At 38.0% G+C, this 21,590-nt stretch overlaps 1 protein-coding gene across 1 annotated transcript; it reads left to right on the forward strand.

Annotated features, from left to right (window-relative positions):
• Positions 1 to 63: 63 nt before the first annotated feature.
• On the forward strand, positions 64 to 4,253 carry LOC134527661 (piggyBac transposable element-derived protein 3-like). Its single transcript, XM_063360533.1, has 3 exons — positions 64 to 910; positions 1,252 to 1,393; positions 1,570 to 4,253. Exons 2-3 carry the CDS (start codon positions 1,252 to 1,254, stop codon positions 3,195 to 3,197), a joined length of 1,770 nt encoding a protein of 589 aa, XP_063216603.1. The 5' UTR covers positions 64 to 910; the 3' UTR covers positions 3,198 to 4,253.
• Positions 4,254 to 21,590: the final 17,337 nt, after the last annotated feature.

The following is a 21,590-nucleotide window of genomic DNA, read 5'->3' on the forward strand; positions in this document are numbered from 1 at the left end:
ACACTTGTAGTTCTAATGTAACTGCATAAAAAATGTTTTGCTTTATTCATTGTAATTTTTAGAATTCAATTTTTTCTTATTACTTTGCTTTGTTACTATTAAAAATATAATACAGATAAAACTTTGAATCAAAGCCTTACTATTACCTATTAATCCAGTAATTAATAATTTAAGTGTAATATTGCCTTGTCAAGAAATATATTTGCAATTTGATTCTGCTTCGCAAATATTTTTAGTATTCGATTCAATATTCGCTTCGCATCCAAAAACACTATTCGCACAGGCCTAGTATTTCAGCACTGTCGCTGATGGGATTATTATATTATTAGCCGATGTCAGGGTCTGCACTAAATGATGCTTCAAAATGTAGCCAATAAGCACACATGATAAATAAATTTACAGTATCCAATATAACTTCACACACATATGGCCATAAAGTATCTAGTCATTATTTTTTAAAACATTATTGTGGTGGGACAGAAGAAACAAATGCCTGTCTTTACAAGTTGTTCTTACTTTAGTTACCATCCTGGATACCACTATTTTAATTTGAATGATAACAATGTTTGATTAAAACTATACATTTTTTTTCTATTACCATCAGAATTCAGGATGGACCTGCAGGCACTCAGTTTTTAATTTTGGTTTTGTTTGAGGAATTAACCTCTTAATGCCCAGGGTGCCATATGTGGCACTAACTATAAAATGTTTTTCAATAATGCTTTTTTCTACAATTTTGCTGTCTTTGGGTTGTTGGCCTATCTGTGGAATGTTGCTCTTTGGAATACAAGTATAAGACACACTCTGCTGGTGAAAACTGGAACCATGTAGTTTGTTTTGTTTATAGGTCTGCCATTTTTGCTACACAGCTGTGATTCTCAAGTTTCAAAGCTTGTACATAATTATATTGGTGAGTAAAACTATCTATAAAATCACAACTTGTTTTTTGGTTCATAAATAAGGTGCTTATATATTAGCAGCTATAAAAATTACATTTCTTTACATAAATTCAGACAATATTAGGTTTGTGCCATATGTGGGCCTCTGGGTAGTTGTATATAACTATTTGCTTTTAGGTTAGTTTTGAAGGAAACTTTTCCTACAAAACATTGAGTTCGTAAAAGTGGTTTGATGTTTCTATAAATTACAGTTGGTTATATAAATTGGATTGGGCAGTTTATGTAGGTTATGTATGGGAAAAAATCCTACAGAACACAAAGTTTTTGATTGTTGTTTATTTCATTATTTCAGATGGAGAGGATAAGAAAAATAAACAAAGACACTGTTATTGTGCCTCCTGAATGCAGCGACGATAGTGTTGCAGATGACACTGACGAAGATCCCGACTACAGTCCAAATGAGAATAGGCGTCGTATATATTCGTCTAATAATGGTAAACACTTACTTTTGTAGTCCATTCACTGTAACTTTACACTTGTGAAAGATCAGTTTGATCAAAGGCGTATGAAGTTATCATGTATGGACTGTATTTATTTGTTTCTTGTCGTCAAAGTAAATTTGTATTTGATCAAAAAACTATAATTGAATAATTATGTATAATTGTTTCAGGATTCTCTTCTACTAGTGAGACAGAAACTTCTGAAGATGAAGACAACCCAACGCCAGCCAAGGATAATAAATGTTACAGAGTACCATCAGTATGGCATGATGTTCCAGAAAATATGAGTGAAACACCAATTCCTCTTTGGAATAAGAAACCAGAAGAATATTTGATTTCATCGCCAGTAGATTACTTCAGGTATTTTTTCGATGTGGAGGTTATTGATAAAATAGTAACTCAAAGCAACTTGTACTGTGTCCAAAATGATGTAAACAAATCCCTAAATACAGTGGCACAAGAAATAGAACAATTCATCGGCACTTGTGCATACATGAGTATTTACAGTTTACCTCGAAGTAGGCTTTTCTGGGGAAGAAGAACTCGTGTTGAGAAAGTAGCAGATGTAATGTCTAGGAACAGGTGGGAAGAGTTGAAGTCCAACTTGCATTTCAATGACAACAGCCAGTGTCCTTCAGTTACTGATCCTAACCGAGAGCGTTTGTTCAAAATAAGGCCACTAATTGATTCCCTTCAAGACAGATTCAAGCAAATACCCATTGAAGAGCAAATGCTCTGCATAGACGAGCGAATCGTCCCATTCAAAGGAAAATCGTATTTGAAACAATACAACCCTAATAAACCACATAAATGGGGGTATAAGATATTTGTGTTGTGCAATAGCAAGGGTCTTGTACATAACTTCGAAGTCTACACAGGTTGTATCACACCTGCTGAAGATATGCCAGATGTAGGAAAAAGCTCAAACGTTGTTTTGCAGTTGATTCAGCACATTGTTTGTGATGAGAACTATTTATTCTACTTTGATAATTGGTATTCCTCGCCTGCACTATTAGTTTCCCTTGCCAATTTGGGATTTGCAGCTTTAGGCACAATACGTACAAATCGTTTTCCAGGCCTGGAGTTTTCTTCAGACAAAGAGATGAAAAAAAGGGGAAGGGGAGCTGTAGAAGAAAAGGAAGCACAGATTGATGGTGTCCCAATCAGGGCCATCAAGTGGTATGACAATAAAGGTGTTACTTTGGCCACAACATTTGACAGTTGTCATCCCCTTCAAACAGTACAGAGGCTGCAAAAAAAGGACAAGACCACAGTTGATGTAAAGTGCCCTCAAGCTATAACCACTTATAACAAATTTATGGGTGGTGTTGATTTGATTGATGGGTTGATCAGCTATTATCGGATAAAGATAAGGTCAAAGAAATATTATCTTCGATTCTTTTTCCATTTTGTGGACATGGCTATGGTTTCATCTTGGCTTATGTATAAGAGGGACTGCGAGAAAGAAGGTTTAAGTGGGAATATCATCATGGATCTTCTCAGATTCAAGACTGAAGTTGCAGAATCTCTTTGCAGACAAGGAAAGGATGTGGTCAAGAAAAGAAGGCCTTCTACTTCGAGCACCAGCATTGAAAGAGAGCACGAAGCTAAAATGCATCGAGGTCCCACAAAATCAATACCTTCTCCATTGGTTCGGCTAGATGCAGTAGGGCATTGGCCACTATTTACTGATGATCGCCAACGATGCCGCCACCCAATGTGTAAAGACAAGTCTTTCATAAAGTGTAAAAAGTGTAATTTACATTTATGTTTGAAAAAAAAAAAACGGTTATGTTGATTTTCACATGTAAATGTGGAAAGTAGTGGGTTGCATGGACTTATGTTTCACTCAAATTGACTTTTTAATTGTTACTATTGCATCCCATTGTGCCACATCTGGCACATACCTAAATCTGTAATTATTTGTCAATATAAAAAATATGTAATATACTGAAATGTTTGTAAATATGTTAAAAAGAACATAAATCCGAATATAAACTTTTTTTCAGCTTTAAAAATGTTTTTGGGCATTAAGAGGTTAACTCAGAACCAATTTATACATACATATATTTTTTATTGTACAGGCTTCGTCGAAAAAGTAATAGGACTAATTTTCTTCCGGCGCGACTGTACTTCGCAGCGTGCGCGCACCGACTGGATTCGGTAGAGGGGGTTCCTAGCTAACGAACGAGCGGCTGGTCAGTTGTCTCCGAGCAGCTGAAGAGTCAGGACAGGCTTTTTCGCGTGACGTGTTTCTGTTAGTGGTGCAAGCCAAAAATGCAGCTTTCGTTAAAGCAGAGGTACGCGATTAAATTCTGTGTGAAACTCGGTAAATCTGCGACAGAGACGTTTGATATGATCAAGCAGGCTTACCCAGATGATGCTTTAGCAAGAAGTGGTGTGTTTCGATGGCACAAGGCCTTTTCGGAGGGCCGGGAAGAGGTCGCCGATGAAGACCGTGCTGGAAGACCTTCGACTTCGACAAACCCCGACAATGTGACTCGTTTGTGCAAAGTTTTGAACTCAGACCGTCTACTGAGTATTCGTTTAATTGCCCAGATGTTAAATTTACCAAAATCTGTGGTTCATGACATTGTGACGGAGCATTTGAACATGTGCAAGTTGTGCGCGAAGATGGTCCCAAAAGTGCTCACTGACGACCAGAAATTGCCTTTCTTGTGAACAGCTACCTGACCAAGGCCGGCATCGCAACGCTTCCGCAGCCGGCCTACAGCCCAGATGTGGCCTCCCCGGACTTCTTATTGTTTCCTCACTTGAAAAGGCCGATGAAAGGCGAGCATTTTGAGACGACAGAGGGGATCCAAGCAGCTTGCACCGCGGCTCTCAAGGCTATTCCGGAGAATGCCTTCCGTGACGCCTTCAATGCTTGGAAATCGCGGTGGCAGCGCTGCATCGACGCAGAAGGAGCCTACTTTAAAAGTTCCAATGATTGTGTACCTAACAGTGATGGGAGTAGACGAGTGCTTCCTGGTGGGAAGTGGTGTTCCCGCCGACACAATCAGCACCGCAGACGCCGCTTCGCACGTAGTCGTGAGGCAGGGCGGCTGGATGCAGGAGCAGCAACAGCTGCAGACGTCACCTGCAGTGCCAGGTGCCGTGCTGTCTGGTACTGCATCATTACCACACGCCCGACCCCACCGACGCTTGGTGAACCAGGCCAGGTTTGTTGGTCGTTTTGAGGACAGACGCAAGGAGTCGACTTCAGATGAGACACATGGCAAGGGATCAAATCCATCTGAATAGGGAAGGCGTGGGAATCCTGACGCAGGTGATGATAGACGGATTAAGAGCGGGTAACATGGGGCAGGGAAACGGGGTAGGGGGGAGGTCAAAGGTAGGGTGCAGCTAGTAGGAAGGAATGAAGTGAGAAAGGTGGGGGGGAGGGGGGAGGCAGGGGAAATAATCAAGAAGGGATGGAGAGAGGGAGGGAAAGACAAAAGCAGGAAGGGGAGGGGAGGGTGCATATAGAAACAGGAGAAGAGGGTAGGAAAAAAAGGGAGAGAGTAAATATAATGGTTGTTAACTGCAGGAGTATCCTAAACAAAGTGGACAAGTTCTGGACAGTGGTTGAGCTCTATGGGGCAGATATAGTGGGGGCAGATATAGTGGTGGCAGTAGAGACATGGCTGGATGAGGATGTTGCAGACAACGAAATAAGGAGAGGGAGTTACATAGTTTTCAGAAGGGATAGAAACAGGAGAGGGGGTGGGATAATGGTTCTTGTTCGGGGGGAGTTAGATGCAGAAGTAAAGTGGATGGGAGAAAAGGAAGAAATACTTCATTTGGAGATCTCCGGGAAGAAGAGGAAAATGCAGCTGTTTGCGGTGAACAGGCCGCCGGGTGATGGGGGTACAGAGGTGGAGGCGGTACTCGAAAGGCTTGATAGGCTGAAGGAGGACAGCATGGTAGTTGTAGCAGGTGACCTCAACCTTCCAGGGGTCAAATGGCAGTGTGGTAAGGAACTGGTGGGGCCACTGGGACAACGGAGGGCAACTAAACTGGTGAACATGGGGTTACAACAGGTGGTGGTAGAGGAAACTAGGATGGGTGGGGGAGCTGGCGGTTCAATATTGGATGTAGTGCTGGTAAGACCCGAGGAGCTAGCCACTCACTCTAAAGTGGTGGATGGGATAAGCGATCACAATATTCCCGTTGTGGAGATTTGCCTGGACAAGAAGGTCATGAAAGGAAGCAGCAGGCAAATATGGTTGTATGGGAGGGCAGTACAGACAAGGGTGGAGGAGTTTCTGGAAGAGAGATTCGACCAATGGAGCATAGGCATCGATGTGCAGGAACTGTGGAAGGATTTCAAAAAGGTGGTGGGAGATGCTCAAGAGCAATACGTACCTAAAAAGAGGATTAATGTGGGAGGGTACCCACCTTATTATGGAAGGGAAATTCGGAAACTCAAGAGGAAGGGTAGACTGTTATATGCGCTGGGGAAAAAGGAAGGAAAGAAGACTGTAACAGAGGAGCTGAAAGAAATAGGAAAGCAACTGAATAGAGAGATAAAGAAGGCGAAGGAGGCCTATTTCGGGGACCTGATGGTACAGGGGACAAAAGGCAACTGGCAAAAGCTATACGAGTTTGTTAGAAGCACGAAGGGCACAGGGACAGGGCTACCAATTTTGAGGAATCAGGAAGGTGAAATTGCAGCGGGATCCAAGGAAAAGGCAAACTTGGCCATGCAGTACATGTCAGTGTTCGAGAAGGGAAAACAGTGGGAAAGGAAACATGCTGAGCATAGTACAGGGCGACACGAGAAACGGCTGGAGATCAGGAAGGAAGAAATTGAGAAAGTAGTGAAAAGGTTAGACAGCAGGAAAGCCATAGGTAAGGATGGCATAGGGAATGGGATGATAAAGCTGGGGGGGCAAGCCATGGTGAAGTACCTGGAGCTGCTATTCAGTAGATCGCTGCAGGAGGGCAAGTTGCCGCAAGAATGGAAGGAGGTGGTGGTGGTACCAATATACAAGAAGGGGGGTAGCAAAGAGGACCCAGCCAGCTATAGACCAGTTAGTATCACGTCGGCAGTAGGCAAGGTAATGGAGAGGTTAGCGCACAGGCATGTAGTAGGGGAGCTGGACGGTAGAAAGTGGATTGACAGGAGACAGAATGGATTTCGAAGGGGATATTCATGTGAAACTCAGCTGGCTGGACTGTTGGAGGAGGTAGATAATGGTCTACAGATTGATGCCTGTTTCATCGATTTTGAAAAAGCATTCGATAAAGTTCCTCACGAAAAAATGATGAAAAAAGTGGAGGGAGCTATAAGTGACAGGAGGGTGGTGGGTTGGATTGGTGACTTCATAAGCAACCGGACACAGAGGGTACGTGTGGAGGAGGAGTTATCGGAGGAAGGAAGGGTTACGTCAGGGGTGCCGCAGGGCAGTGTGCTTGGCCCACTTCTCTTCACCATAATGATGAATGATATAGGAGAGATGATACAAGGGCATATTAGGCTTTTTGCAGACGACTGCGTGGTTTACATGGATGCGGAGAGAAATGGGTTACAGGAGGATCTGGAAAGGCTGGAAGAATGGGTGGAAAATAATGGTATGAAAATAAATGTGGGAAAGACGAAAGTGGTCAGGTTTACCAGGAAGAGGAAGATTGTCAGGAGGGAATATCGCTGGAGGGGAGACGTGATAAGTGAGGCCGACAGCTATAAATATCTAGGGGTGGTGCTGCAGGGTAACCTGGGGTGGGGGGAGCATGTAGACAAGGTAGTGAAGAAGAGCAGACAGGCACTGGGCATGCTGGGACGAGTGCTCAGGGGGGGAAGCAGCAGCATACGTGACAAGGCCTATAAAACTATGGTCCGCCCCTTGCTGGAGTATGCCGCAGCAGTGTGGGACCCATACACGGCAGTTCTTGAGAGGGAGCTGGAGGGGGTGCAGAGGAGAGCAGCTAGATGGGTGAAGGGCAAGTGGAGGAGAACGGACAGAGAAGGGAAGGGGGAGTGCAGTACCACAGAGATGATGATAGGAATGAGATGGGAGAGCTTAAAGGATAGAAGACAGAAGGAGAGATTGGTCAAGATGTACCAGGTGCTGAGTGGAGTGGGAGGATGGGGAGAGCTGGGGGGAAAAGTTAAAATGGGAATGCCTAGAAGTAGGAAGGAAAATACTAGGAAGGTTTTCAAAGAGAGGAGGAGAACAGAAAGGGGAAAAAATGCGATGGTCGTGAGGACAGTAGGGGAATGGAATAGGCTGGAGGAGGAGTGTGTGGCAGCTGGGAGTGTGGACCAGTTCAGAAGGAGAGTGAGGGGGAAGTAGGGAGAATGCTTGCCACCGAGCACTTTGTACCCAATCGCAGCTATATATTTAAATTAAATTAAAAATTGAAATTAAAATTAAATTAACACAACAACGGATAATGTTACCAAAGACGCCCATAACGAGTTTGTAAAACGCAGTGATAAACTCTAGAAGGTATCGGGACCACGATTTTGAACCGCTACTATGACTCAAAAAGATTGATTGTCATAGAATCCACTGCAACTGCTTGTGGTATTTTGATTTTGTGCCATCTATTTTACGTCTCTGGCTATAGGTAATGTACAAGGCCACTAAACAAAAGACAGAACAAAAGACGAAACGTAAATAAACGTGTAGGAAAAATGTATTTTTTATTGTTCGAGGCAATGAGATTATTAAACTTAACGAAATATCTGTAATCATGATATGACGGAGTTAGATGAATTTTGTAATATATACAAATATTACCGTATTTCATCCTAAAATGTGTAACAAAATATTACACGGTAAAAACCTACTTAATTACGTCGGGACGTAGATAATCGGCAAAGTAATCGTTAAGATAATCGCCGATTACGATTCATCGGTATTTGCATCGGTGCACCACTACCACAGACAGTCGTTAGACTTGGGTGGTGGCACAATAATTATACATGGACAAGCATAAGGTTATCACCGCAAACATACGGACTCCTTCCCCGGCGGTAGGTAATTTTTTTCATATTTGTGTAAACATTCTCATGTAATTTTTTATTACTATTTAATCTTACATACTCGTGTGTGGACTTTTAATTCAGCGTTATACGTATTTTTTTTCTAATTTGTGTAAACATTCCCATTTTGTAATTTTTTATTACTATTTAATGTGATATTCTCTTGTGTGGCCTCGTAATTCTGCGTAAATAGTGCTAATGTAGTGTAAACCGTTGAAGCGTGGGGATCGCCGCTTCCTTCAAACACAGCGCGTCTGCGGGGGCGGCGGCTCGTCGTCCCCTGCTTCCTTCCCCCTCCTAGTGTATGCCTACTTGCTTCTCCCTCTCCTCCTCCCTTCGGCACATGCACGCTGCGCAGCACATGTTATAAAAACAGACGTTTTCAATTTATTCGGACTTGTTCTTCGTGTATCAACTAGCTCGTCTGATCTCGTTTAGTCTCTTTTGAGAGCTCGAGTAATTGTTAGCCAGCATGTAGTCAGTTAGTTAGACTTTAACTTTGTACAACGTGCGCGACCTCGGGGGAAAGAAAATGTAAGTTGGAGTAAGGCGGTGGCCCTTGCCATAATGTAAACGTTTGATGAATTTTGTGTGTTTTGTATAAATTCCTTTTTGATCGCCACCTGGAAAATTTCTTTTGGATTTCATGTAACTTGATTTCATTTAACTTCAATTGTTTGTAACTGTTCTCCCCTGAGTCGTCGACGTACGTAAAACATATCATAAATTTTCATTTTTAGATAATGTAACTTACTTTTGTAACGCACATAATGCGCATAAGGCAGTGGGTTTTCCCTGCATTTTGGCAATCTTGTAATTTGGCAGTTTCAATGCGTCTACCTTAATGGCCCTTAATGGGACCGGGCATGTTTTGTACTACGTTGCGCCGGCGTAAAATCTCACCTTTTGTAGCCTTAATAATGGCTCGTTCACAGTTTGGTTTGTTTGTTACATTTTACTAACATTTTCATTGTTTAAAAATTGTTGTTGTGTTACAAATACCCGTTCGCAATCCTTGCCATGCTATGGCGTCCCACCCCGTCCTTATGCCTGTAGGCATTACACCGTCACTATGTTTACAGTTTTCTTTTTCTTTTTTTCTTTTTTTTATGAGATTATGAGTGCAAAATTGATGTAATGTATTTAAAATGTTTTATGTTAAAAAAAGAGTAAGAGGATGATGTGAATAGAGAGCCTCAAATCTAATTAATAATGCTATTGCAAAGCTATTTTATCTATGCATTTATAAAACCATTACTATATTTTAGCGCGGTTTAAATTCTCGTTATTCCTACTTGCAAAAGTCTGTGGATTTTCAATTCCAGCTTTGGTTAATTCATCTATGGTTGCTATAAACAGGTATTCGTTCGATAGTGGTTTTTCAAATATGGATGTTTTAAAAGCAAATAAAATAAGAAAAATTATCTGGAGAGGAAGATACGTACTGAGCGAGGGTCTTATTTATCTTTACATTTTCGTTCAGCTCACAAGAAGAGACTACAGCGGAGTTCCGTTATTTTGATAGACGTCAAGTTGGGTTCATGAAATTCTGCATTAATTTGACGGAATTATGGACTTTCCGAACTTCAAGAATGAACTTACTCTTCGGTTGATATTTACATTCCTGACCATCCTGGGTTCGAATCTTCGTACTTTCCATCCCTGAAGGACGATGGTCGGTGCCCTCAGTCGCTGTCACAAGAATTCTGAGGCCTGAGTTCCTGACACAACCATGACAACCATACATCTAAGGTTCCATGTTGTCTACGTCGCTGAGATCGTTTCACAATTATAAAGACTTTTCAATATCAGAGAAGAATGCTGGACTGCCGTCATCTAATTTTACAACTAGAACAGTTGTATTCGTAGTTTTCAGCTGGTCGAAACGTCCTTGTCTCTGGTTACCGCAATCCAGATGTCCAGTGCTGCAGAGTTTAAAGTGTCTACGAACTGAACTAGACGTAAGGTTACGTGAATTACTAGTATGAAATACCTTTACTTAGATTTTTGGCTCTCTAGGAATATATTTCCGCATACAGATAACTATCACTGATCTAGTATATATGTTATTGAGACTATTTGATCACCTAAATAGATGTCATTTAAGTTTGCTTGTTCTTTTAAGTCAAGATAATAAAACTAATATTTTGGAAGGTATAACTAGTTACGTCAAATTCCTAACCTTTGGCATTTTTTAAAAATATACATTTGATAAATCGGATTCATAATTGAATATTTAGTTTATGATTCACGCTACACTTCCTTACTACACATTTTAGATACATGTCTTGTAAGCGGAAACAAATTAGCCAGGAACAAATGAGTGTAATAACTTGGATAAAGCAATATTAATAAGAGGAATCATAATCAATTGTTTATTTCTGTAGAAACACCATATATATAAAATTAGGAGCCCAATGTCAATAAGTAAATATCCCACGTTCTAAAGTAGTGAGGTGGATTTTCAATTTGCTATTAAATCTCAATATATTGTTTTAAAAAATGTGTTGTAACACTCCTACGTGTACAGTAACAGTATTTTGAATTCTTTCAATAATGAGGGTTGTAATTCTGATATGCTTAGCAGGATAATTTGTTTGTTAAAAATTATTTAACTAGTAAATATATGTATGTATGATGTGTGGTTTGAAGAGTGGCTATCAAATAAAACTGTATATAAAAGAATTTATATATATTGTTATTATTTGAATACCAGCCTGATCATAGTGTTTGAGTTAAAACTAAAAAGTGCCCAGATGCCGCCATGGTGGGTGCATGCTCTGGGAGACATCAGTCTGGTCAGTCTGGGGGGTAGGGATAAAAATAACCAGACACGCCATGCTAAGGCGAGAGCGCTTGCAGTGTAAAAAAAATAATATACTGGCTGCCATATTGAAAATGCATTTTCATATATGTGTGTGGTAGTGGTGGGATTCAAAACAGTCTCTGATCAGTCGCGGTTACTGCCTGACTGCCTACACTGCCTGCACTCCCTATTTAAGAATGCAACACTAGCAGTCAGCTACCAAAATGTTAATATTGGAGAGAACATTCCTGAAAGATAATGATGCTTTTAAGAGTCTGAAAGCTGACTTGCTTACATCTCTTGAATGGAGGTTAGGTAACAGTGAATTTGCGCATTGCTATGCAATGGTGACAATTTTGGACCCACGTTTTAAGACTAAAAGTTTTTGTTTGGAATGATGCTATCACATCTGTGAAGGAGTACATTATATCACAGATGAAAACTATTGAAACCATAAAACTCAAACACAGCAGTTTCAACTAGCAGCAGCACCACAACCAACAGCCGTCAGAATAATATGTATTCTAAACTATTAGGAAATGCAACCAATGTTCACCAAGAATGTTTCAGTGCATAAGATGAACTAAATACTTACTTGAATGAACCTCTTCTTTCATCAGTGTTTGATGTGCCAGCCTATTGGAAAAAATCAAGTTTTCCGAAGCTAAAGTTCGTAAAATGCTATCTAGCCATTCCACTAGCAACTGTTCATTCTGAACGCTTATTCAGCACAGCAGGGCTAATATACGACAAGAAACGCAATAGGTTTATCCTGAGAAAGTTCAGAAAATTGTTTTTCTTAACAAAAATATCAAGACTGTGAATTTTGTCTACTGAATATTCAGTTTTCTCTTTGAATAACATTGTTAAAATCAGAACTGTTGTTAATGTTTTAATGAACTTGCAATTCAAACGTTGGAACATTATAAACATACTAGCGGACCCAACAGATGTAGTTCTGTTCAAACGTTTTAAATTCAAAAATTTACAGGAAATTTTCCTGAATCTAATTGCAGCACCATCTGCCGGGTCGAACTGAAATAAAATTAAAATATTTTAGAATACTCAATAACGCGATCACAGCGCTTCCTACCGGATCTAATGTAAAACATTCAAAGTTCCACAAAAATATAAAATAAATAAATTTAAAAATTTTATTTATAGGATTAATTTGTGAATTTAAACCATTCTTGAATCCACCTGAACACACACTTTAAAGTGGACCCAACAGACGTTGTCATGTTCAAATTTTGTAAATCCAAAAATTATAATTTTTTTTTAAATAAATTATAAACTAAAAAAATAAAACTTCAATTTTAAATATACTTTAAACTATAATTACTATGAGTAAATTTTATTTTATAACTGTTATAATTTATTTTACAAAACTTATATTTTTATTTTCAAAGAGGCATTCAATGTTGCATAGAATAAAATGAGAACTGACAATTTAAATTGTAGGTTAATTTGATTGGTATTGAATGCACGTGTATACATCATTAAAATCACGAAAAAACATTTAAAATACTCACTTCAATACTGCACCTCATAAATTTGTACAATGTATATTTTTAATAACACTTTAAAATGTTATTTTGATAAATAATATAATATTTTCAATAAGCAATTCTATTTATTTTTTAATGTAATAACAACAATTCATAGAATCCACCCAAAGATTAACAATAACACATAAATAGATACACAACACACACACATATATACACTGTGAACCTAAACCATCCAAAGATCAACAACAATTTATAAATAAAAAATTAATTAAATAAACATTTTCCAGTAGACTGAATTGTGAATATAAACCATTCTCGAATACACCTGAAGACACACAAAAAATTTCATTAAAATCAGTCCAGCCATTTAGGAGTTTAGTGACATACACACGCACAGAAGAAATATAAAGATCATTGAAGTCACAATTGTGATTCATGTTCAGAAGTTTTTTATTGTAGCAATTGAGATGTATGGATTGCAAACGGTTTGAAAATTAAACTATTTGAAATTAGCCTACATGTAAATCCATAGGAATGCATTTCTCGTTTCTATGTCAAAAGTACATTTAAGAATTGAAAGCATTACCTTTTTTAACTTTTACATTATTATTTAATAGTAATGATGTTAGAATCTACCAAATTTGTGCTAGAAAATTAGGGTACAGTAACTTAAAAGAGTACGAATATTCTTTTTAAAATTATGTAAGTTCTACAAAATGTTAATAAATCTGTGCAGCGAAAAAAATTTAATGCAATTATATTTTTGAAACACAAACATCCTTTTTTCTGAGTACATTATTCTGTTGAACATAATCATTTAAAAAATTTAAGGAATATGAATAGATTCTAAGAATCAACCCTTTAGTTTAGGAATTGGCCCAACACGAGCTCAAAGCGAAGCTTGAAATGTGTTCTTCTACACAATGGGAACAAATATGGTTCAATACCAATTGCTCACTCAACGACAATGAAATAAACATAGCACCATAGTTTGGTCTTGGAGAAGATAAGGTATCGTAACCATCAATGGTTTAAAAACGTAAACTTTCTCCTCGGACAGCAAAGTGGCCACACAAAATATCATTGTTTCTTGTGCCTCTGGGATAGCATAGACAAAACACACCACTGGGTTAGACAAGAGTGGCCTACGAGAGAAGACATTGTTGTTGGAGAAAAAAAAACAGTAACAAACCCTTAGTTGAACGAGAGAAAATCATCTTTCCTTCGCTGCATATCAAGCTGGGCCTTTTCTTGATAAGGACAGATCATGCTTTGGATTTATAGGGGAAAAAATGCCTCACTTGAGTAAGGAAAAAATTAAAGCAGGAATATTTAACGGCCCAGAAATAAGAAAATTCACTAAGGACCAAGCCTTCGTTAATTCAATGAATGTGGCTGAGCGAAAATCCTGGACTTCATTTGTTGCAGTTGTTGAAAATTTTATGAGGCAACGAAAAGCAGAAAACCATATTTAACTGGCAAACGATATGGTGCAACATAAGCATTAAGCGGCACTTACAGCCACCTGGACCATTTTCCTGAAAATTTAGGAAAGCCGTGAGGGGCAAAGTGAAAGATATAGTAACCTTTCCAACTGTTTACAGTTATGTTGTTAATATTTTGATTATTATTGTAAAGAGGACAACCATAGTTTGCCATACAGACCACACTTAATTGCCAGATACAACACATTTTAACCTCAGGATCTTCTAAGTATTATTCCTTGGAATTTTTATTCATTTGCCTTAGTTCAGTACACTTACATGCTGATATTCATTTCTTTATTTCACTATGCAGTTAATTTTTTTTGCTGATTGCCCAATAGCTCTTTGGTTGCTAGGGACAAAAAAGTTAATAGTTGGAAGGAAAAAGAGAAGAGAGACCATCACCATATTGCAGAGGAAAGACGTTTCTCGGGCTGGGGCGAACCAAAGCCTTGGTTGACGCCCGAGAAATCGAAGAATCGCGTCATCCGCGGTCGTCTGTTAAATAGTATTCTCCAGACCACTGTTTGGGAGAATAGTTTGAGACGGCACAAGTCTTGGAGTATCGGCGATCTAGTGCCAACTTCCGCGTCGGTCCCGTCCGCCCTCGTAGTGGTTCCTGATGACTGATGCAGCACCACCTACAATCTGTCACTACACTTGGTGAGACCGATCCTAATTGAACAGAGTTTTTAGGACGTGAGGGAAGCTGGATCTTCTACCAGACCTCCGGCTGTACCAGAACTTCAGTAGTTCGCCACTTTCAGCTTACCCTTCCAACGTTCCAGTGTCGCGGTAGACCACCTGGTGGTCCAGAGAAGAAAGAAGCAAGCCTCCGACAGCTTGTAGCTATACTCGGCATGGTAGTTGATGTATTCCTGTGACCCCGTTAACATTTCTTTACAAACATACAGGTCTGGCAAATAATATATCATTCACTTTAATGTCTTTGGTTAATCCTCTGGCTCCAATCAACGTGAATTTCATATTCACAGTGATTTCACATCAAACAGTTAAGACCATATTAAAAACACATTTTTCCAGCTATTTATATTATTATTTTATTCATGCTATTTTTTATTACTTTTAAAACAGACCTGGTTACAGTTAACGTAATTGTTCACACTTTACACATCATACAACACTACCAACTTACTTTTGAATGATTACTCTCTCAGCTGGAACACATTGCAGTGACGTGTTAGCTGGACTAACAGGATAATTACACCAGCAGCAGTGTTCCTGATCGCTACTGGAGAGAGAGGAAGCGACAAAAACCTTGAGAATATAAATATTTTATGATAATAATTATTGGCAGTGTAGACTTTCACTGTGACATCTACACCGTAAAACCGTAAAACCCCACAACCACCCCGAAAGTCCCCACAATTTCATCAAGATATTAAAATTATGGAGGACCGCTATCAAGAAAGATGGGTTACGCATATGATGGCAGGTTATTTCTGGAGTTTAAAAAGGGACTGTTCCAAGATATATCTCAGAAGTTTACCAAAAAGAGGCTTCCAAAGTGTTGAGTGACTAGGTTCCATCAATTACTTGGTACTACATTTTATATATTGTCACAGTTCGAAATTTTGCAGGGTTTTTGAAATCAAATTTGGGGACTTTACTGATGGGACTGTGGGCTGGCTGCTCTGTTCACTCATCAGTGGTAACGAGTTGCTTAGTTCATGATGCCGTTCGAGTTATGGCTCACTCTGGCGGAGGCTATGCCTCTCTTCAGTGGTAACGAGTCCATTAGATTGTAATGTGTTCAAGTTTAAGCTCACTCAGGCGGAGGCTATGCCTCTCGTCAGTGGACACGAGTTGTTAGAGTCATAGTTTGAAAAAATGTTTGTTCGAGTTTTCAAGGGCAGGAGAGGCCCCTATGTTAGTATTAAAGTAAGGGATCAAAAAATGTTCTGCTTATTTAAAAAAGTGAGTATTGAATTATCTTTTCTTAATTTTAATAATATTTTTTTTTTTTTATGCTACTAAGTTAACACATTAGGAAAAAATTGGGAAGAGTTTGGTGAAGCTCTCTGTCTCTCTTTTCGTTATGTTTTAATCACAATCTGTAAATTTTCTTTAAGACTGATTTTGCTTCTTTAAGTATAAAAAATAGAATGTAATGTCCTTTTCATTCAGTATCTATTAAGTTATTTTTAAAAATTTCCTTTAGTTCATCTCTCACCAGACATCCCGTACGGGATCCTAGGTACATTAAAGTATTTTATTAAGTTAAGAGGAATTGTGACTAATGCCTTTCGCAAAATTATAAGTTGATGCCAAGCGAGTATGTTCTCCGAGTTAACTGTTTTTCCACCAATGAAGATAAAGAAAACGCGTTATAGTTTTCGATGGATTTAATTTGACATTTGATGGAATATTTATTAGACTATTTTATTTGTTTAAGATTGTAAACGCACGTGACATTTGGTGGAGTTGGCCGGATAGGTTCTATTTCTGGAGAGGGATGAGATTTAAATGTTTTTTTATTAAGTGTAGTTTCAATAACGTATAGAAAGTTAACAAGTGTTTACTTGAGGGTTAAGATTTTGAGTTGGAGTGGAGGAAGTATTTGAGATTTTTTATATAGTAACAGGAGTTAATTTACAGTTGGTTTACTTGTAAGGATAAGGTTTTACGTGATAAGTTGTTTTATTGGAGATTTATCGTGGATCATTACGTGAGGAGAATGCATTTGTTAAAAAAAAGAATGGGTGCAGAATACAGAAGTTATTTATTTTAAAGAGTCTATGGGAGATTACGTTCATTTTGAAGTTAAAACAACGGGATATAGGTAGTTATAAAGTTAAATTTACGGTTTGTTATTTAATTAAAGTTAATTTTAAGATCGTCGGTTAAGAGAGTTATAATTTTAAATAAAATTGTTTCGTAAAGAGGATTTTCAAGTCGAGGGAAAAGATAGACGTTAAAAAGGATTTAAGAGAAAAAGAGATTTATGGTACAAGGGAATAGTAATGTTGTTTTTTAATAAGAAAATGTTGAGAGTTTATTTCAAAACGACACGTTCGTGGACACGGCTGCAGAGTGTACTTGTGATGGGGAGGTCATATGACCTAGCACGGAACGGAAAAACCGACAAGCGATGGTTAGTGGACCTGACAGAATTCGGTGACATCACAGGCTCATACCGAGACGTAGAAAGGCTGTGACCTTTATTTTGGAACAGCTGTACGGTAACTTAGCGATAAGGAAATAGACTGTTGTTTATTAATTTAAATTAAAGTTTGTTTCAGGAGAAGAGGAACTTTCAGTATATAAGTGTTTTATTTTAAGAGTTTTATGATGTCTAGGCTAGAAGTGTATCGTTGTAAGGCATAGGGCAGGTATGCCCTATGTGTAACATCTGATAGAACCAAAAATAATAGCAAACATCTGTTCTTGAATTCAAGAAGATTGGGAATACAGAAGTGTGCACTCTCATGAAATGTAAGTTATTTGTTATTAAAAAAAATTAACATAAATTAGAAATGCCTTTATATGCAACAACACCTTTACTTCCCGTATGCATTTTGTCAAACATAAAAATTTTTGTTTGTTTTAATTTTTGACAGACATAGGTATGAAATATTAAACTGAAATAAAAATTATTCTCTGATATTAGTCACACTAGATACAACTAGAATAGTATTGCAAACCCCTTTTGGCCAGGTGATCTTGTGTGTAAAGCACATCCTACCAGCAAAAGGTTAGACATGAGAATGGCTAAATTGTCTTTCCGCTGGTCAGGTCCCTACCGGATCCAGCGTTTTCTCACTCCTGTTACGGCTTGTCTAGTTAATCCTGACACTAGAGTTTACGTAACTAGAGCTCAAATCGCTCACTTGGAAGAGATATTATGCCCAGCATTGAGTTTAATGCCCATGTTTTAGGATCTGCAGATCCTAACCTTGTGTCCTCTCGTTTTTTTGTTTCTTTTAGGCCTTTGACTTTTGATCGTGGACTGATCACCCACTTGTCCTATTCTTGGAGTCCTTTGAAACTAATGTTTTGGTTGTTTAGTTATAAGAAGAGACATTAATTTTTCGCGAGCACAAATTTTTCGCGTTAACTCGCTAATTTGGTACCAAACCACGTATTTATTACTTTCACCGACAACTGCAAGAAATCAATCACTTTACGCGAAAACAGATACAAAATTTTGTTTTCTGGGATTCTTTATTACTTCTGCCAAGAACATCAATATGCAAAGTCTCATAACATTGTTTATTTTCGGTGTAACGCTGTTTGCAGATAAAGTACTTACAATTATTTACTCAGATTTTGAAGTTTGTTGTTCCAGATTAATTTATTTTCATGCTGGAAAAAAATCTAATAACCTTTATTGTGGTCTGAATTTTATGTGTAAGTCCACACAGTGAGTCAACAAACAAAATTACGAAAACGAAACACTGTGCGACCTGTGGAAACTGGAAGCCATCTTGAAAAAAAAGTTCAGTTCAGTAGTACCAATAGAAGAGAAGCAAACCGACTGAATTTCTGACTTGTTTATATCCGTCGATTTACGTTGCGAACCAGAGCTTTAATAGTTATTTAACACAGCTGTATATTAATTAATGTGTTTTGAATTTACATCACGTCGGTTTCTACAAATTTACGATACTTTGAAAATCAACATTTATTAGTGTTTGTATTTACATATTCTTTTATGCTCGTGCTCGTCAATGAGAACGTTCATTACCCTCCGCGTAGAACCCGTGACTTGATATTGACAAAATAAAGAAAACTTGTTCCTCGTTCCCCTGTTTTGTTGAAGTATTTTTATTAAATACATGTGATGTGACGGTGAAATGATTGACTAGGCCTACGTTAAATGTAACCGCTGTAAGTAAACATTCAAAGTGTGTTGGTGATATTAAACTTAATTTCGAACTTCGGTGGTTGGCCAAAAATGTCTAACTAAAACGTTTGTGCAGCAGACAGGACTTTTCAGTACAAAAAGGATGGTTTTTATTGCCTAGAAAAAAAAACCATAATGTGTAAATTCTGTAATTGTCAAGTGTCAAGGAAAAAGAATATATTCAGTAGAAAAACATCTAAAATCAGCTAAACATGCGAGTAGTGAAAGCGAACGTGATAAAAAACGTTCTTAGCTCCAGACGTCAATTGCAACATGTTTCAGTAGTGCTGAAAAGCAGAAACAGACAGTTGAGTATTTGGGAAAAAGAGTCACCGAGACATTTCTTAGTGCTAACATACCCCTTGAAAAGCTTGAAAATGAACATTTGCAACATTTCTTTAATGAATTTATTGAAGGAAGTGGTGATATTCCCTGTGTGACGGTTTTGCGAGAAAAATATTTGCCTGCCCTACAAGAAGAGAGAGTTACTTCAATGAAGAATGTGTACTGTGACGAGACAACAGATGCAACAGTGCATTTTTGTGGTTTTATTTAGAATTATCGAAGCTACTGACTCTCTTGAAGTTGTTGTGGCTGATGTTCACAACCTTGAAAGGGCAGATTCTAAAAGTTGTTCCAGAGCAATTTTAGAATCTCTTAAAAAATATGAAGTCGAATATGATGACATTGTGGCCCTAGTATCTGATTCTGCAAGATATATGGACAAAAGTTTTTAAACTCTAAAAAATATTTTGTCAGACCATGTTCTGATTATTCAGTGCTGGGCATATAAGTTGAGTGTGTGATAAATATCCTAGCCAAGCACTTACCTCAGCTGCAAAATGCTACATCGAAGGTTAAATCTGCTTTCATGAATACTAGGAAGCAAAAGCATCTTTTCAGAGTATTCCTTGATGAGAAGTATCCAGGCCAAAACATTTCTCTCTTTCCAATGCCAATCATAACTCCGTGGTCATCATGGTTCAATTATGTGTGCTATATAGCAGACAATCTCCATACAATTGTGGAGTTCATTAAAACTGAAGTTGTCAGCACAAGGTGTTGAGTGCATGTTGGCAGCTTCTGAAGAAGAAATCTTGTGCACTGAGATAGAGGCAGTGTTTGTCAAAGAAGCTTGTAGATCTCATTAAAAATATGGAAGGAGCTTCCTATCAATGCAGTCATGCTCTTCATGGTGACATTCGCAAGATATAAAAAGTGTTGGAACTTGCTGAATCTGGTCATTTGGGTCCGAAAACGACAGAAAAACTTGGAATGTGTGGAAAAGTAGTCACTGAAGGGAAAGTGACAGCCACGTTGACCGCATCTGCTTCTCATGGACACAAAAAAATGCTTGCTTTAAAAGCAAGTGATCCATCATCCAAATTTTTCAGGGATATTAGTGTTTTCAATCCTAGTGAAATTGTATCCATAAATATAACTGTGGATGTGTGTAAACGATTGAAACATTTGCTGTTTTTCACAGAACTTGATGACCATACAATACTGAAGGGTTTCAAAGAGTTGCAGGTACTGCTAAAAAAAACAGTTAGTTGAGGATGGGAAAGTGGACACAGTTGCAGTTCTTATTGCTCTTTCAGCCAATCATTCAGACTTTGCTAAGGCTGCCCTCAAGACAGTATGGTTGCCTTGTGCAAATGTTGATTGTGAGAGGTTTTTTCCTTCATACAAAAATGTACTTAGTGATAAACGCCACAATTTGAAACAAGAAAACCTTGACTTGTTAAGCAAGGTTTACTTTGAGAAAAGGAGCACACAGTGATGTACAGAGGCAAATCAACACTGTATCCGTACCAAGTGGAAGTTATTAACTTGGCTCTTTTGTACTAAGTTACTCAAGTACTAAGTACTAAGTTATTCAATTTTACAGTGATTTTTTATATTACCTGCAGTTATGGTAACATGAAAAAGGTCTTTAATGCAATGATTTTAAGACGTGTAAGTGCTTTTAACTTTGTTGAATGTGAGTAGGTTTTCTAATGATTTTTTTTTAAATTTGTTATAGGTTATAGTGTTATATTGTTATATTTATATATCTTTAAGTTTTGTTCTTTAATCCTATTAGCATGAATAATGCAGTAAAAAACATTGTGGTTTTTTATTATTAAAAACATGTTTGGCCGTGAATTTGAAAACACCGAAAACATGCCACCAACTTGTATGAACGAAAGTACCGCTTTTTAATGTTTACAAACACCGACAAATTCATGTCTCTAGTTATAAGGTTAGGAAATATCAAAAATAAGTTAAAAACAACATGGTACTAATGTTTCAGTTTTGTTGCAACAAATTATATTGGTATATAATGTAATATGTAATTAATATTTTTGTGCAAATGAAGGTAAATTAACTTAGTTACAGGTTTGGGGGTTTTTCTTGGGCATTGTTTTATAAGGTTTTTTTTTTTTACTGCGCATTGACTGTCTGCTCGTTGTCTGATTTCATATTTTAGTGCACCTGTATCCCCTTTTCGCTCTGCTCCGAGTCCTTACGGCCCTACAACATGTT

This window comes from Bacillus rossius, chromosome 1 (assembly GCF_032445375.1).
Source record: "Bacillus rossius redtenbacheri isolate Brsri chromosome 1, Brsri_v3, whole genome shotgun sequence".
NCBI lineage: Eukaryota > Metazoa > Arthropoda > Insecta > Phasmatodea > Bacillidae > Bacillus > Bacillus rossius.

What these genes read in the sequence shown, in the direction of transcription:
- LOC134527661 (XM_063360533.1), top strand. Translation starts at nt 1,252, where the DNA reads ATGGAGAGGATAAGAAAAATAAACAAAGACACTGTTATTGTGCCTCCT. An exon ending in TATATATTCGTCTAATAATG is followed by an intron (nt 1,394 to 1,569) that starts GTAAACACTTAC and finishes TAATTGTTTCAG; the next exon opens with GATTCTCTTCTACTAGTGAG.